The 15,827-nt window shown below is 47.1% G+C and overlaps 1 protein-coding gene across 4 annotated transcripts in view; it reads right to left on the bottom strand.

Annotated features, from left to right (window-relative positions):
* The window catches only part of DDX4 (DEAD-box helicase 4), a 1,777,277-nt gene that overhangs the window by 716,847 nt on the left and 1,044,603 nt on the right, over positions 1 to 15,827 (bottom strand). For 2 of the 4 annotated variants that reach the window (XM_086960639.1, XM_086960641.1), the window contains one exon: positions 1,479 to 1,621. In XM_086960639.1, the coding sequence (XP_086816765.1) occupies positions 1,479 to 1,621 (143 nt within the window). The remainder of the gene's footprint in view (positions 1 to 1,478; positions 1,622 to 15,827) is intronic. The other 2 variants (XM_086960640.1, XM_086960642.1) reach the window with 1 other exon arrangement.

Here is a 15,827-nt window from a genome sequence, read left to right as displayed (position 1 = left end):
CCGACCCTGGATGCCAAATTACAGATGTTTATTTACCAAGAGCATCCAATACTTTTTGGGTTGCCAAGGACAGAGAAAGCAGTATGTTGGCTATTAAATCCAGCAGGGGAAGATCAATTTGGTGCAAGCGCAATCTATATTTATCACTGGGCAGCATTTGTGTCACAACAATTGTCAAACAAGGTCATACAAACAATAGATGTATTTGATAAAACTTAAGAATCCCCGCAGTAGAACTTGCAAAGGCTTCCCAAAGTATGCAGTCTTCACACCCAGAAAATAGGTTAAATGGTACGTGCTCACATGCTATAATCAACTAGCATCATCTCTAAGAGTACAAGACAACCACAAGCACACCTTTGGGGTACATCCAATCAAGCAGATCTGGCTGAGCAACTAATTAACGCCACTCATGAAAATCTGTAGGTGCAGAACCTCCAGTGGACTCACATTTTTTATCTCTCCTTATCTGTTTCTACGCTTTGCCTACAGCACACATTCGGCTTTTGATCTTATGCATAGCAAGAGTCAACTAGAGAAAGGAGGGATCCAGAGGAAGAGTTCATTTAGACTTACAAACAAAAGAAAGCATTACTTACATTCAGTAACAATCTTTCAGGTGGATACTCTATCTTCAGATTCCTCACATGTGGAGTAACGGCAAGCATCAGATCCAGAAATCACAAAGCGCAAAAGTGTCAGCATCCTTTAATTCTTTTATTAGATGCAATGCCAAACTAACTGTAAACTTATTACTGGAGTCGTATTGGGGTCTTTTAGCTTTGAATTTGCCAGACCCATTCTGACACCAGAGTTATTTAACAGGTGAGAAACTGCAAGTAGAAACATCCATCAAAAATGTAAACACATTTTGAACAAAAATGTGAATGCCTGCTCAGTAGAATCAAAACTTCTCCTGAAGTAACTGTAATTATCACGTTTTTGCAGCTATAAGGGCAAGTTGGGGAGTGGATGTAGCCTAACGGCAAAGGCAGTCTAAGGAACCGGGTTAGAGTCTCGGCAATGACGCTCAACATCCTTGGATTCTGGGCAAATTACTTAATCTCCGCATGCGTGACAAAATGAATGTGTCTGTGTGTAAAGCAACTGGTGCTCATGTAAAGCACTCGGATATCAGATACATTTGGGTCAAGTTTGCGCCAAATAGAACTACAAGAAAAAGAAAGCTTGAACGCAAGCAAAGCACTGGAATGAAGGGGCCTGGATTGTCAGGTTTCTGAAATAAGAAACTTGAGACTTATGCATATGTACATCAGTCCAACAATAACATGTGAAATATCCCAGAATCATGAAGCAAAGTGGTAGTGGATGAGAAGGATATTTGAACGCTAAATTAATTTTGTTTATTAAATTATTACGCAATGCAGCCATTATCAATAAAATCACAATGAAATCCCCATTTATATTCACACAAGACTACCAAAGCTTTCGATAAATCACAACAATATAAGACTTACTAGTATTGCTGGTGGCGGGTTAATTCCACTGACATCAGTGAGGATGTCATCATACTTGTCAAAGTTAATACCAGTTTGATAATGAGCAAATATGCCATCTTCAGTTTCAGGAGGAGGAGGAGGAACATATGTTACCCTTGCTGCTTTAAAAATAGAGTAAATTAGGTTTGAGACAGAAATTAGACTGTTTTATACGGTAATAGTTGTAAATTCCATATTCAATATAAATGCAAAGAGAAACTGACTCAAAAATGAGCAACATAATAAAACAGAAATGACAAAATAAACAGTTCTAAACTAAACGCAATAGGTAATGTATACAAGACTATTGTACCGGTGTTAAAAGAAACATTGCCTAATATGTATTAACATAGAAACCGTCTGAAACAAAAAGCCATTAGCATCTCTTAACCAATGTATAAATGCTCTGGGTTTAGTTTAAATACAGATTTTACAAAGCTTAAGAATGTATATGCCCGATTTTAAAATTTAATATTGAATAGTGGAAAGGTGCACTCCAGTTTTAGATTGCTCAAAAATGTTTCTTGTAATTTCTAACGTTGGTTCTATGGTACTGCTTCCCCTGTCAACTCGGATGCCAGAATATTACAAAGGTTTTAAGCAGCAGGGAGACCTGCCGGTACCATGCACTGTTCATTGGGTTTATTAACCAAAACCCCCTTGTTTTGCAAAAATAATCAAGAAACTAAACGTGTATGTTCTATAACTTTTATATGAAATGCGTTACTTACCTGTAACTGCAGTTATCCAGTATTGGTGTCTGTCAGATTCACATGCCTGAATCATTCCCCGTCGAGACGGGAGCCTCCGGTATATAAAAAAGGAATGTCCTATAGACATACATAGAGAAGAATAGGCCTAAGGATCCCACCTTAGTGGCCTATCCACGTCCTTTTGTAAAAAGGACCAAACTAGAGTAGGCCCAAGGGTCCCACCTTAGTGGCCTATCTATGTACTTTTGTAAAAAGGACCAAAGTAAAGAAGCCAATCAATCAGCTACCACCTCCTTCTAGAACCTTCCTGTCAGGAGCCTAGGTCTCTCAGATTTTCGTACGCCCAAGCTAGGTAGGCGTAAACTTGTTAGAGAGATAGGTGAGTCCTTCCAGGGGAGGCGGGAGGGTGCATGTAAATCTATGAAAGACACCAATACTGGATAACTGCAGTTACAGGTAAGTAACTCATTTCTAATCCAGTATTTGGGTGTCTTTCATAGATTCACATGCCTGAATCAGAGTAGCAAGAAATATATTATGCACATTTTTGATGGAACAGCATGTATGAGTCTGTAGATAATACATATCACGCGACTGCAAACCACCAAAATGCATTGTCATGTAAATATTAGTAAAAGAATGTGCATACCAGTAAAGGATGGAGGGATGTCGGAAGGCTCACCTCACTGGAATAGATGGCGCAGCACTGCTTGGCCTACTGCTGCATCCTTCATCAGCTCAGTATCCAGGCAGTAGTGCCTGGTGAAGATATGCGGTGACTTCCAGGTCGCCGCTCTGCAGATGTCCAATACGGGCACTCCAGCAAACAGTGACGCAGACGTGGACATGGCTCTTGTCGAATGGGCTTTGACTCTTGAGTCCAAAGGTCGTCAGGCCTTGTCATGGCGATCGCCGAGGAAATCCACCTTGAAATGCTTTGTTTTGACAGGGGCATGCCTTTCCGTGGTCTACTAAAGGCAACAAAGAGTTGAGATGATTTTCGGAAGTGTTTTGTCTTGTCAATGTAGAATTTAAGACATCTCTTCAGATCCAACGAATGTAGAGTTTTCTCAGCTACAGTGGTAGGATTTGGAAAGAATGACCTGAGGACCACTGGTTCGTTGAGGTGGAAGTCCGTAGGGACTTTCAGAATAAACCGAGGATTAGTTCGTAAGATCACTCTGTCCCCCCTGAACTGAACGAAAGGATCTTGAATTGAGAGAGCCTGCAACTCGCTGACCCTTCTAGCATAAGTCAAAGAAATGGGGGATGGGCCGTTTTCCACGAGATAAATTTGATGTCTGCCCTATAGATGGGTTCAAAGGGGTGCTTCATTAATTGGTGAAGGACCACATTGAGGTGCCACGACGGAGGGATCAGCCTTGGTCGTGGGAAGGACCTGTAGAGACCATTAAGGAACTGCTTTATAAGTCTGTTTGCCCACAGGGATGGACCCTTAGAAGTCCTGGTGAATCTTGAGATAGCCGCCAGATGCACTTTAATGGATCCGTGTGCAAGGCCCGATTGTGTCAGATGTAGTAAGTATGGTAGCAGCTGCTGTGGAGTGATGTGGCCGAAGGCCTGCACCCTTTCCTCACACCAAGAGCAAAACCGCTTCCATTTTAATGAGTAAGTTTTATTAGTGCTGTCCGCTCTAGCCTTTGCAAGGACGTCTCTGCACTCCTGCGGGATGTTTAAGTGGCTGAATTCCCGGTACTCAGGAGCCAAGCTGACAATTTTAGAGAGCTCAGATTCGGGTGATGTACCTGTCCGTGGGACATTGTGAGCAGAGCTGGATGTTGACGCAGGCGACTAGGTGGCTGGGCAGAGAGGCGGTGAAGGTCCGTGAACCAATGCTGCCTCGGCCAGAATGGAGCGATCAGAATAAGAGTGCAGGGCTCCGACTTCATCTTCCTGAGAACCCTGGGTATCAGTGGAAATGGCGGAAAGGCGTACGCAAAGACGTTGCACCATGCGATGGAAAATGCATTTCCAAGGGTTCCTGACTGGTGATGCCTGCTTGGGCATTTGGCGTTCTCTCTCGTGGCAAAGAGGTCTATTCGCGGAGTTCCCCATTCCGCTAAGATGTGTTCCAGCACTTTCATGTCTAGTTCCTATTCGTGGGATGGAGATCCCTGTCTGCTCAGAGCGTCCGCCAAGACGTTGCCCTTGCCCGGGACGTACTCTGCTTTCAGCGTTATCCCATGTTCCACAAGCCAGTTCCGGACCCTTTGCGATTCGCGAGATAGTTAGAGCAATCGCGTCCCCCCCTGCTTGTTCAGGTAGTGCATCGTCGTGGTGTTGTCTGTTCTGACGAGCACTGGGGAGTTTTGAATGCGTGGCAGGAAGGCTTGTAGAGCTAGGAAGACCGCTCTCAACTCCAATAGTTTGATGTGGAGCTGGGTTTCCTGTTCTGTCCACTTGCCATTGATCTGGAGTTCTTGGAGGACCGCTCCCCAGCCTTCTAGGGATGCGTCCGTTGTTATCACATGTGGCTCTGCGGGAAGCAGGAACGGCAATCACTGTGACAGGTGTTTGAGCGATCTCCACAACTGTAAGTGGTTGACTATGTTTCGAGTGACTCGTATGCGGTCCTCGAATGATCCTGTACTTTGTGTCCATTGGTTGGTCAACTCCTCCTGGAGTGGGCGCATCTTGAGGCGGCAGTGGGGTAGGGGCATGATACATGAGGACATCATGCCGAGGAGGGACTTGAAGCTGCGGACCGGTAAAGTCTTCCTTGATGCCACTGACGTGGCCAGGGAGATGAGTTTGACTTTCCTTTCCTTTCCTGAGAAGGGAAAGCCTTGACACGTTCAGTGTCTAGATGTCGCCCCAAGGAATGTAATGACCTTGTTGGGCTCCAGTGCAGACTTCTCGTGGTTGAGAGTCAAACCTAGACGTTGGAAAATATCCAGACAGGCGCTGGAGGATTTGGCTGCGCTGGTCGCAGATGGTGCCTTTACCAGCCAGTCGTCCAGGTATGGGAAGACCTGGTGTCCTTGTTGACGAAGGAAGGCCGCCACAGGGGAGAGGCATTTGGTAAATATCCGTGGGGCAGATTTGAGGCCAAACGGGAGGACACAAAATTGGTAATGCTGCCCCGCTACAGCAAACCTGAGGTACTTCCTGTGCCCTTTGAGGATAGGAATATGGTAGTAAGCATCCTGCAGGTCTAAGGACGTCATATAGTCCCCTTCCTCCAAAAGTCCCAGGATCTCCTGGAGTGTCACCATACAGAACGAATGTTTCCTTAGGAACACGTTGAGTGCCCTGAGGTCCAGGATTGGTCTCCACTTTTTCCCTTTCTTGTGGATCAGGAAGAAGTGGGAGTAAAAACCTTTTCCTTTGTGGGTTGGTGGAACTCTCTCTATCGCTCCCTTCTGCAGCATGGAAGAGATTTCCTGAAGAAGCAAATCGTAGGTGCCTGTGGGACCGTTTGCGAGGTGGTGTTGTCGGGGGGATCGTGACAAATTCCAGAGAATGTCTGAATTGAATTAGCTGGAGCACCCACCGATCTGTTGTTATCAATCTCCAATTGTCTAGGAAGTGTGTGAGTTTCCCTCCAATTTCAAGAAGTTCGATGGTGGATGGACTGGCCATTGACACAAGTTATTGGCGGTTGCCAGCAGGTTTTTTTCTGGTTCTTCCCCCTGTAGTTAGACTGGCCGTAGGAAGTCTGACGCCCTTGCTGCTGTTGTGGCGGTTGGTATTGCGTTCTGTTCTGGTTGTATGAATAGGAGGACCTGTTCTGGTATGTGCCTCTATAAGAAGATTGTCCTCTATTTTTGTTTCCACAAAAGGACTGGTTCCGGAATTGCAGTGTTCCAAGGGCTTTGGCAGTGTCAGTGTCTTTTGTAATAGTATTTAAGGCCTCATGGATCTTTTCTCCGAAGAGATGCTGGCCGTCATAGGGCATATCAAGAATCTTCGTTTGCACCTCCTGGCGGAAAGAGGTTGCTTTGAGCCAGCCTTGTCTTCTGAGTACAGCAGCACTTGCCAGTTGCCTGAAACCGGTCATGGCGACATCCATTGCGCAGTCGATGAGCTCAGAGGCAGATGTCTGGCCTTCCAAGAGGAGCGATTGAGCTTCCTCCTTTATATCCTCTGGCAGGTTAGATAGGTAAGGTGCAATATCTGCCCAGAGTTGCCGATTGTAGTTGCCCAGAAGTGCGATAGAATTTGCCAGCTTTACTGTCATGGCCGACGTGGTGGAAAAACGCTTGCCAATAGTATCCAGTTTTCTGCCTTCCTTGTCAGGTGGTGTTGACAGAGGCGATGCTGGGTTACGTGCATTTTTCTGTGCCACCTGGGTTACCACAGAATCTGCCTTGGGGTGACCTGTGAGGCATGCTGGCGCTGATGAAGTTGCCTTGTATTTCTTTTCGAGCCTGGGTTCTACTACTGGGATTGAAGCTGGTGTTTGCATCAGTAATTTCCCTTGCTTCCATATAAAGTCAATGATGGGAATTGACTTGGTTGTCTTTTTAGCTGGTTCCTTGAAGTCGTACAGGAAGCACTCGGTTTCCTGAGACTCCATAGTCATGTGGAATCGTTTGGCTGCACGCTCTACGAGGTTATGGAATCCACCGATGTCTGCGGGTGGTGATTCTGAAGACTGTGGCTCCGGGGAGGCCGGAGAAGGAGCGATATAGTCTTGATCTACGTCTGGGTCAGACTCATCTCCACAGACCTCTCCCTCTTCCTGGTCCCCTTCTTCGTCATCAGACGATTGAATATCTTGCACTGGCTCTTGTTCCCCACTAAGCGCCAGTGGTGGCGGCTTGTGTCAGGTTAATGGAGTGGGTGCGTGTACAGATGTAGGTACAGGCGTAGTGGGCTTTTCCGGAAACCGCTGGTTATAGTCCTGTATTAAAAATTGCAGGTCTGATACAATGGCCGCTGATAGGCACACCATCGGTGTAACCTGTGTGCGGACTTGAGTGTGGACTGTATGTTCCATATGTTCCACTTCCTCCATTTCCCCATCAGTGCTTTGGCACTTGACCACAAGGTCTGATGGGCTTGTGTGTACAACTCTTCCTCCGACTCCTCACCTTGAAGCAGGCAGGTTGGAGGCAGCTCTTGCACCCTACTAGGTGACGTCAGGTCTGGCGTAATTGGTTTCCTCGAGCTTTTAATGCCGATATGGGCTGTCTGTGGCGGCAAGTTATCCATGGCTTGAGATAGCAACACAGACTCTTTCCATTTCCCTGTTGGCGTTGTCATATGCGGCGCCTTTGACGACAATGCATTTCCAGGGGTCGTCGACGACTTAGTCGACGGCGTCTTCGTTGACATTACCTTAGTCAACAGTAATTTCCCTGTCGTCGTCGGTGCCCCTGTCGACAGTGTCCCCGTCGACGGAATTCTCGTCGACGGGATGGTCTTCATCGACGGCGCAATCGTCGACAACTTTGACTTCGTCATCGACGTCGACTTAGTCGTCGACGATATGATCTTAGTTGTCGATGGTGTAAATGGAATGGTCAACGACAATGGCATACTCACCGTCGATGAAGGCGTCGTCTTCGTCGTCGATGAGGAGGCTGACGATGCTGTCGACATTGTCGTCAATGTTGAAGCAGTTTTTTGCGCTGAAGAGATAATCGGCGCTGTCGTCGTCAAGGTCAGCGGTGGCTCCCTGGGGACAGGAAGATCCTTGTCAGACACGGAGGTTTTGCCTTCTGAGGACTTCTTGAGAGTCTTCTTAGGAGGGGATTCTGAGGGGCTAGGGGAAGTAACCCTTGGTCTCTTCAAGGAAAATTGTGAAGTACCAGAGACGCTCTTACCGTCATCTGACACCAAGTCGTCTGTCCTCTTCTCCAGCCTGTCCAGCCAGAGCAGCAGGCGTCCTTCTCTGTCTTTAAGGGTCTTTTTTGAGAAGGTCCTACATATTTTACAGTCCTTGGGTAGATGGTGAGGGTAGAGGCAATATAGGCAGGTTTCATGCTTGTCCTCTACATGGAGTCTTTTCTTTCCACACGAGGAACAGGCTCTGAAGAGACCCTTTTTCTGGGCATCAGCCATAATGTACTATGTTTGGTAAATTCGTTTTTTTGAAGAAAAGAAGAAAATCCTGAGGAGAACTCAGGTGGAGACTCCCTAGCACAACGTGCGGTAGAAAATCTGAGAGACCTAGGCTCCTGACAGGAAGGTTCTAGAAGGAGGTGGTAGCTGATTGGTTGGCTTTTTACTTTGGTCCTTTTTTACAAAAGGACGTGGATAGGCCACCAAGGTGGTATCCTTAGGCCTATTCTTCTCTATGTAGGTCTATAGGACATTACTTTTTTATATACCGGAGGCTCCCGTCTCGACGACGGGGAATGATTCAGGCATGTGAATCTATGAAAGACACCCAAATACTGGATAAGCAATATTTTAGATTCACTGAGACATATTGCAATCCTGTATATATTAAACATGTATCACATTGTCTTTGTGAAACTAAATTATCAATCTTAATCTCGAAGATTGACACAAATTAAATACAATATTGTAATAACAGTTTTCATTCATTAGATTCTTCATCCATTTTTAGTTTGATGCCCGATGAATTTGGGGACAGTGGGGTCCCTTCTTCAGGGGAAAAAGCTACAACAAATATTTTTAATTATACATGATGAAATAGAAAGGACGGTGGAATATATACACTCAACAGGTTTATATTTATAGTTACGTGAAAAAATTAATGTTTAAAGACACTCCTGGAAAAGAAATGGCAAGTACACCAGAATAGTGTGTTGGTACGTGTTCAAGAGGCCAGCAATATAGTTGTGGGTTATTGGGGTCTTAAGAAAAAAGAAAAATAGTTCAAAGTGCCACCTGTGTGTAACAAAATCGCAAATAAGCTGTTCAAAATACCACCTGCTTGGAACCCAAATATGATAAAATGCTGTTCTCACCATGGAGAAAAAAATCTGACTGTTCTTGCTCAGGTACTGGAGCAGCTGTGCTGTAAGGATATCATGAGTTTAAAAAACCATGTGAGTCTTGGATCCAAGAATGAACTGAAAAGCGTGAAAAAACATCGATAGACTTACCTCGTTATCTGGGAAGATATACAAGGTTGTAGAGAGACCTTCAATAGAAAAGAATGCAGAGTCACACCATGACAATAACCATGGGTTGCCAGGAGAGAGGTGTTCGCAGCCGCGCTGATCTGATTGGAGACCATCAGACCCTCATTGAGAACTTCCTGGAAATCCTCTTGTCTCTAGGCAGGAGTTCCACAAACTGTTGGAGAGACTCCCACAAGGAGCGGTCATACCAGCCCAAGAGAGTCGTCAAGCTCACTGCCTTCATCAAAGTAGCTGCAGTGCTACAGACTTTTCTCCCTGCAGAATCCAGTTTATGGCTTTCCTTGTCCAGTGGAACTGTGGTCGAAGGTGACGTAGAGTGCTGCTTCTTCGCCGCCACCACTATAACTGAATCCGGTGGAGGAATCACCCACAGGAAAGCAGGGTCCGTGTCTGGGGGCCTGTATTTCTTTTGAAGTCTTGATGGCGCCTGCCTTTACTGAGGCAGGCGTCTGGAACAACTTCATCGCCGGTTCCTCCAAACCGGGTACCAAAGGCAGCAGAGGGCGAGAGACTTGCTTCCTTTGTCTCGAAGATCACAGACGTGGAAGGGGCAGGTACGAACAGTGCAATGCCCAATTTGGCCGCTCCAATTACCAGAACCTCCTGTTGTAATGTCATCCATCGGTGACACCCTTGGAGGTGGGGAGTTTGACAGCGTCGGCGAATAACTTTCTGCACTAGAGGACTCTGTATCCCTAGTATATCTGGAGTGTGACCGCTCGTGATGACGACGACGGCGTGATCTGGTAGAAGACCGGCGCCGGCTGCGAGAGCGATGTCTCGGCTGGGATCATGACCTTGGCCTTCTTGGCACCGTCAGGACCGCTGGTACAGGTTGAGCCACCGGAAGCAGAGGAAGTGGCTGAGGCGGAGGAGGCGGTGGCGGAGGAGGAGAAGGAGGTTAGGCAGGCATGGTGGAGGCAGAGGAGCAGGCGGAGTAGGCGTCCTAGGAAGCAGCGGCGACTGATGAGGAGCCACTGGCTGAGCTGGTTCTGCTGACCTGGTTGGCAAATAGGTCCTGGAGTACTCAGAGTCCGAAGTATCAAGCACCCTCCTCTGCTTTCGGGCCAGCCTTGCAGAGGATGCTCTGGGAGCAGTGCCCCTTGACGGGGAACGTCGACGCAGCCTTGACCTTGCTGTCCCAGATGTAGAGATGCTGACCACAGAGGGAGACAGTCTTCTCGACGACTAGCTTCGATTACTTAGACATCGACTTTCATCTCGACGTCTACTCTCTCCTCGACGTTGACCCTCTCCTAGACGTCATCTTTCTCCTCGCCATCGAGGATCTTCTCGTCGACAGCGACCTGCACGTCAACGGCGAACTGAGGTGTCGCCTCGACGGCGAGCATCGATATCTCCTGGACTCAGATCGACGGCGATGTGTCGACGTCGTCTGTGAAGTACTACGTCAGAGGTCTCAACGTCCTTTTCCTAGACGTTGCTCTTCGACGTCATTTAGACCCAGAGCCCTGGGTGGACGGGGACCATATGGTAGTCATACCGGACTTTGACGTCGCCCTCGAACGGGACCTGTGTAGTTTGAGCCTTCTTCCTACTGGGGAGCCCCCCAGAGGCCGACAAGGGCTGTGGAAGAGGAAAGGCTCTCCACAAAAAGATGACCCACCTGCAGCCTGTATCTTGTCTGCTCCAGGCCTTGAAGACTAATCTTCTCCCTGTCATGCACGGTCCTCCTAGAGAAGGACTTGCAGATGACACAGGAGTCCGGAACATGGGTTGAAGAAAGAGTATACATACCCGGTGAGAGTCATATTTAGCCTTCTTCCTGCCACACTGTGGGCACTTGTCAAATAAAAATTGCATTTTGACAAGAAAAGAGTGGCTAAACTGCCCTTAAAAGACAGCAAAAGGAAGGTAAAGGCCCTGACATCGAGTGAAACACTCAAACTATTACAAAAGCTAAGAAAATTGAAGATATACCACTAAAGGTAGAGCTCAATGCTCCAGGTTCCTGCTAGCAGTAGCCGGAAAAAAAAGTGAAAGTAACTAGCCTTGGGCTGTGCATCCTAGGATACCTAGAGGCTCTGGAGGGTTCCTTAAAGGCAGGGTATCCATTTACAGACATAATTGCAGTCTATGGGGCTTGTCTGTCCAACCCTTCCTCTCTATCATGAGAAAGGATTTTTGTGAAGGGGAGTTTCTCTATGAGTGAAACTTAGCTAAAAGTTTGAATTTCAGTGTTATCTGGCTATCCTTTTCAATTCAGGATGAAGTACTGGCCAGAGTAGCCTTGTTAATTTCTGGCTGCATTATTTGTCTTTTTCTCTCAAGTGTCTATGCAGGATTGCAGAAGAGGACAACTTAAGAGACTATTTTGATTGCTCCGGGGTCCACACACATGGGCGGGACTATTCACATGATCATGACTATACACAGAGATCCCCTACTACAGAACAATGAGAACCCTACATCTACGGTGCGATTAAATGGTATGGCGTCGGCAGCCTTCTCCATTCATAGGGGGCCTAGATAGAGGTGCCCGTTGTCGCCACTCCTTTTCGCTCTTTATGTGGAGCCTCTGGCTCAAAGAGTCCAAGATGATCCAAGCATTAAAGGGGCGCGCTTTGGAAGATCAGAGAACAAGCTTTGCTTGTACACAGATGACGTGGTGGTGACGTTGGAACACCCTACGGAATCTCTGCCGGCATTTTTAGACTAACTGGCCCAGTTTGTGCTCACCTCGGGGTTCTAGATCAACGTGCCTAAATCGCAAGCTCGTAACTTATCATTAGAGCCCGACAAGCTAGATCTCCTACAGCTCTCCTTTCAGATTCAGTGGGCTATGCCTCTTACCTACCTCGGCCTCCAGATGGCCCCCACTATCTCTGCCACCAGGCAGTCGAACTATTCGGCACTTTTGAAACGGGTTCGGGATTCCCTCCTAAAGTGGAGGCCCATTCCCTCTCATGGCTAGGCCGGATCGCAGCGGTAAAGATGGTGCTGCTGCCCCAGATTCTTTATCTATTTCACACTCTGCCACTGCTGCAGTCTTGAGTCATACAAACTCTACAGAGGGATACAGAGCGATTTATCTGGTGAGACCAGAGGGCTCGACTGCATCGGGACTGCGTACAGAGATCCAGAAAATGGGGGACTGGGTGTCCCCGACCTTTTGGCGTACAGCTGGTGGCTTAGATGAGAGCGATAGTGGAGTGGTCGCTCCCTGAATCCGAGAGAACACTGGTTGTTTATTGACAGGTCGTTCGACGCACAGCCCCTATGGGGAGTCCCCTTCCTCTCACGTACGCGGCGCCCTTGCAACCTGTACTTCTCGGAAGTAACTCGACCCAAAAAGCTAGCTTGGGATAAGACTGCCACTACCAGGGCGCTCACGACGTTCCTATCTCCTATTCCGCCTATTGCACAGAATCCAGACTTCTCTCCTGGCCTAGACTTCGGATAATTTCATCATTGGACGACTGAAGCCTGCCGCTTCATAGGAAATCTTTGACCTTTTGGGCGGCACCCTTTTGCTGAGTTCCATACTGATCACAGGCTTCCAGAAACGAAGAGTTACCGATACCTACAGATCAGGCATTGGGTACTACTTAGAGAGGTGAGGGAGGGTGTGGAGAGGTTGCTCACACCGTTGGAGAAATGGTTATTGACATGACACAACGGTTGACATCAGATTTGTATCAGTTCACTCGAAACACCCCGGTTACTGGGAAGTCCCTGGCCAGCTGCGTTGGGAGGGGGAGTTGGGCAGGGAACTCACATCGAAGGAATGGAAGGATATTTATTACCGGGCCCAACGTACATCATGCAATGTAGCATCTATCTAAATGGTCACTAAGTTGGCCACCTATTGGTATTTAACCCCAGTGAGGCTTCACAGGGGTAATCCTTTATGTAGCCCGCTATGCTGGTGTGCCTGCAGTTCGCCAGGCACCCTTACCCCCCTACTATGGGACTGCAGCGCTCTGGGGACATAATAGCAACAAATCCAGGACGAGGTCGATTATCACTTTGATACACAGATTCCTAGATTTCCAGTGTATGTTCTCCTAGGTCTCCCCAACGCCATTACCTACCCCCTTACTTCCAGGAGAGGCAAACAAATAGCACTAGCCCGAGGCGCGGCAGTCCAAAATGTATTGACACACTGGGGTACCAAGACAGTCCCTACACGCCTCGGCTGGCTTCACAGACTATGGTACCTCTTCGGTATGGAGAAAATCTCTTTCCTTGACCAATCCTGGGGCTTCCTTTCATGATTTGTGGGCACCAATCCTTGCACTTTTGACATCTGAATTCACGGAGCTCATATGTCCTAAATATCAGACTCTTGTGACTAGCGGATCCTCCCTCATCGCTTACCCCCAGTACATCAGCCACTTAGCATGCTCTGGGAGGTTGGCCTTTGGAATGAAGTGCTTTTTCACTACTTTATCAGGATGGTTTTCTTTCGGCGAGGGGGTGAGGTGTTTGTTTCCCTTTCTTTTCTTCATTTATGCCCGAAAAACGTGACAGCGATATGCCGGGTTGGAACCCGATGATTGTTGAGCATACCGGGTCGGTCAATTTGTTTTTCTGTGTAAAATCAAAAGAAATTTAAACAAAACATTACATATATTTAGCACATCAGGCTGGCCTATTGACAATACAAAGGAATTGAGGAAGGCAACTCGCCAACATAGGAATATGTTTCCTTAGATAGCCACCAGGGTGTATAGACATTAAGTGGGGAGACAGACACCCATGGTTAAGCACAAGAACAGTAGAACAGAGTTGTTTACCAAGTCTTTGCAATGGCCAATTAGTACAGGGAAAGGTTGATTTGCTGGTTTCAGTTGCTTTTAGCTTAATGATAGTTGTAGCATCCAGTAACTATATAGCAGGTATTTAACCAGACAGTTCCCCATCCCCAGCAAGCATTTTTTGTTCAGTTTACCAGACTGACAGTTCCTACCTAACCAGTAGACTCAGTTACAATCACACTTGGGTTTCTAAGGCGTGAACTGAGTTTACTAATCTCCTTTTAATGAAGAGATTGTTTTGCCAGTAGTAGAAGTGGCTAATGCAGACTTTTACATTTATTATTGTGCGGTCTGTGATGGTTGTAATTTTGACCCTAACGAAGAAGTGAATGCAAATGCTACTTACCAGTATGCATCTGTTCTTGGCATGTAGGGCTGCTGACATTCATATCTGTGCATAGATCGCCGCCTAGTGTTGGGGCCGGATGATTGCACATTGTTGTCCTGGAAGAGTCTTCGAAGTATCACGAGATAGGTGGCTCCTCCCCTGGACTACAGTGCGCATGGGCATCGCCTCCATCCCCAGATTGTTTTTAGCCATTGGCAGAGATGGAGTGAACTATGTGAGTGATGACCATGCTATGAGCATATATATATATGAATACTGCAGCTGCTACAGGCGCCGGGGAGGAGGGCGGGCGATATGAATGTCAGCAGCCCTACATGCCAAGAACAGATGCATACTGGTAAGAAGCATTTGCAGTTCGAGGCATGTGGGCTGCTGAATTCATATCTGTGCATAGAATACATAGCAGTCCCCCTCTTATTGGCGGCCGCCCGTGCCAGCTGCAGCAGTTTGAAAAAGTGTTCTGAGAACAGCCTGACCAACAGCTTCCTGCTGTTTAGAGTGCACGTCTACACAGTAATGTTTAGTAAAAGTGTGTGTGGTAGACCATGTGGCTGCTCTACAAATATCCTCTAAGGGAATATTACCAAGGAAAGCCATAGAGGCCCCCATCTTTCTGGTGGAGTGGGCTCTTGGTGGAATAGTGAGAGTGCGTTTAGCCTTAGCGTAACAGATCTGAATACATTTCACGATCCACCTAGCGATACCAGCTTTGGAAATAGCATTACCCTTGTGGTGTGAGGCAAATGCAATGAAAAGTTGCTTGGTCTTTCGAAAATCCTTTGTCCTGTCAATGTAGTACATTAAGGTTCTTTTAACATTAAGGGTGTGGAGCATCCGCTCCGCCAGCGACTCAGGGTTTTGAAAAAACACTGGCAACTCAATTGTTTGGTTTATGTGGAATTGAGATACAACCTTGGGTAGAAATTTAGGGTTAGTGCGGAGCACTACCCTGTTAGCATGCACTTGGAAAAATGGTTCTTGGATGGTGAGTGCCTGCAACTCACTAACCCTCCGTAGCGATGTAATTGCTACTAAGAAAGCCACCTTCCAAGTTAGAAACTGAAGCTCACAAGAGTGCAGTGGCTCAAAAGGAGGACCCATCAGCCTTGTAAGAACCACATTGAGGTTCCACTCAGGTGCTGGTGGTGTCCGTGGTGGAATGACCCTTTTGAGTCCTTCCAGAAATGCCTTGATAGCAGGAACCTTGAAAAGCGAAAGGTGTTGCCTATTCTGGAGGTATGCGGCCATAGCAGACAGGTGAATGCGGATGGAAGAATACGCCAAATTGCATTGGTACAGATGGAACAGGTAACAAATGATGTTCTGAATGGAAGCATCTAGCGAGTCAATGTCGTGGTTCACACAGTAAACGACAAACCGCTTCCATTTAGCCGCATAGCAAG

Source organism: Lissotriton vulgaris, chromosome 3_1 (genome assembly GCF_964263255.1).
Source record: "Lissotriton vulgaris chromosome 3_1, aLisVul1.2, whole genome shotgun sequence".
Lineage (NCBI taxonomy): Eukaryota > Metazoa > Chordata > Amphibia > Caudata > Salamandridae > Lissotriton > Lissotriton vulgaris.
This window is presented reverse-complemented; position numbering and strand designations above follow the sequence as displayed.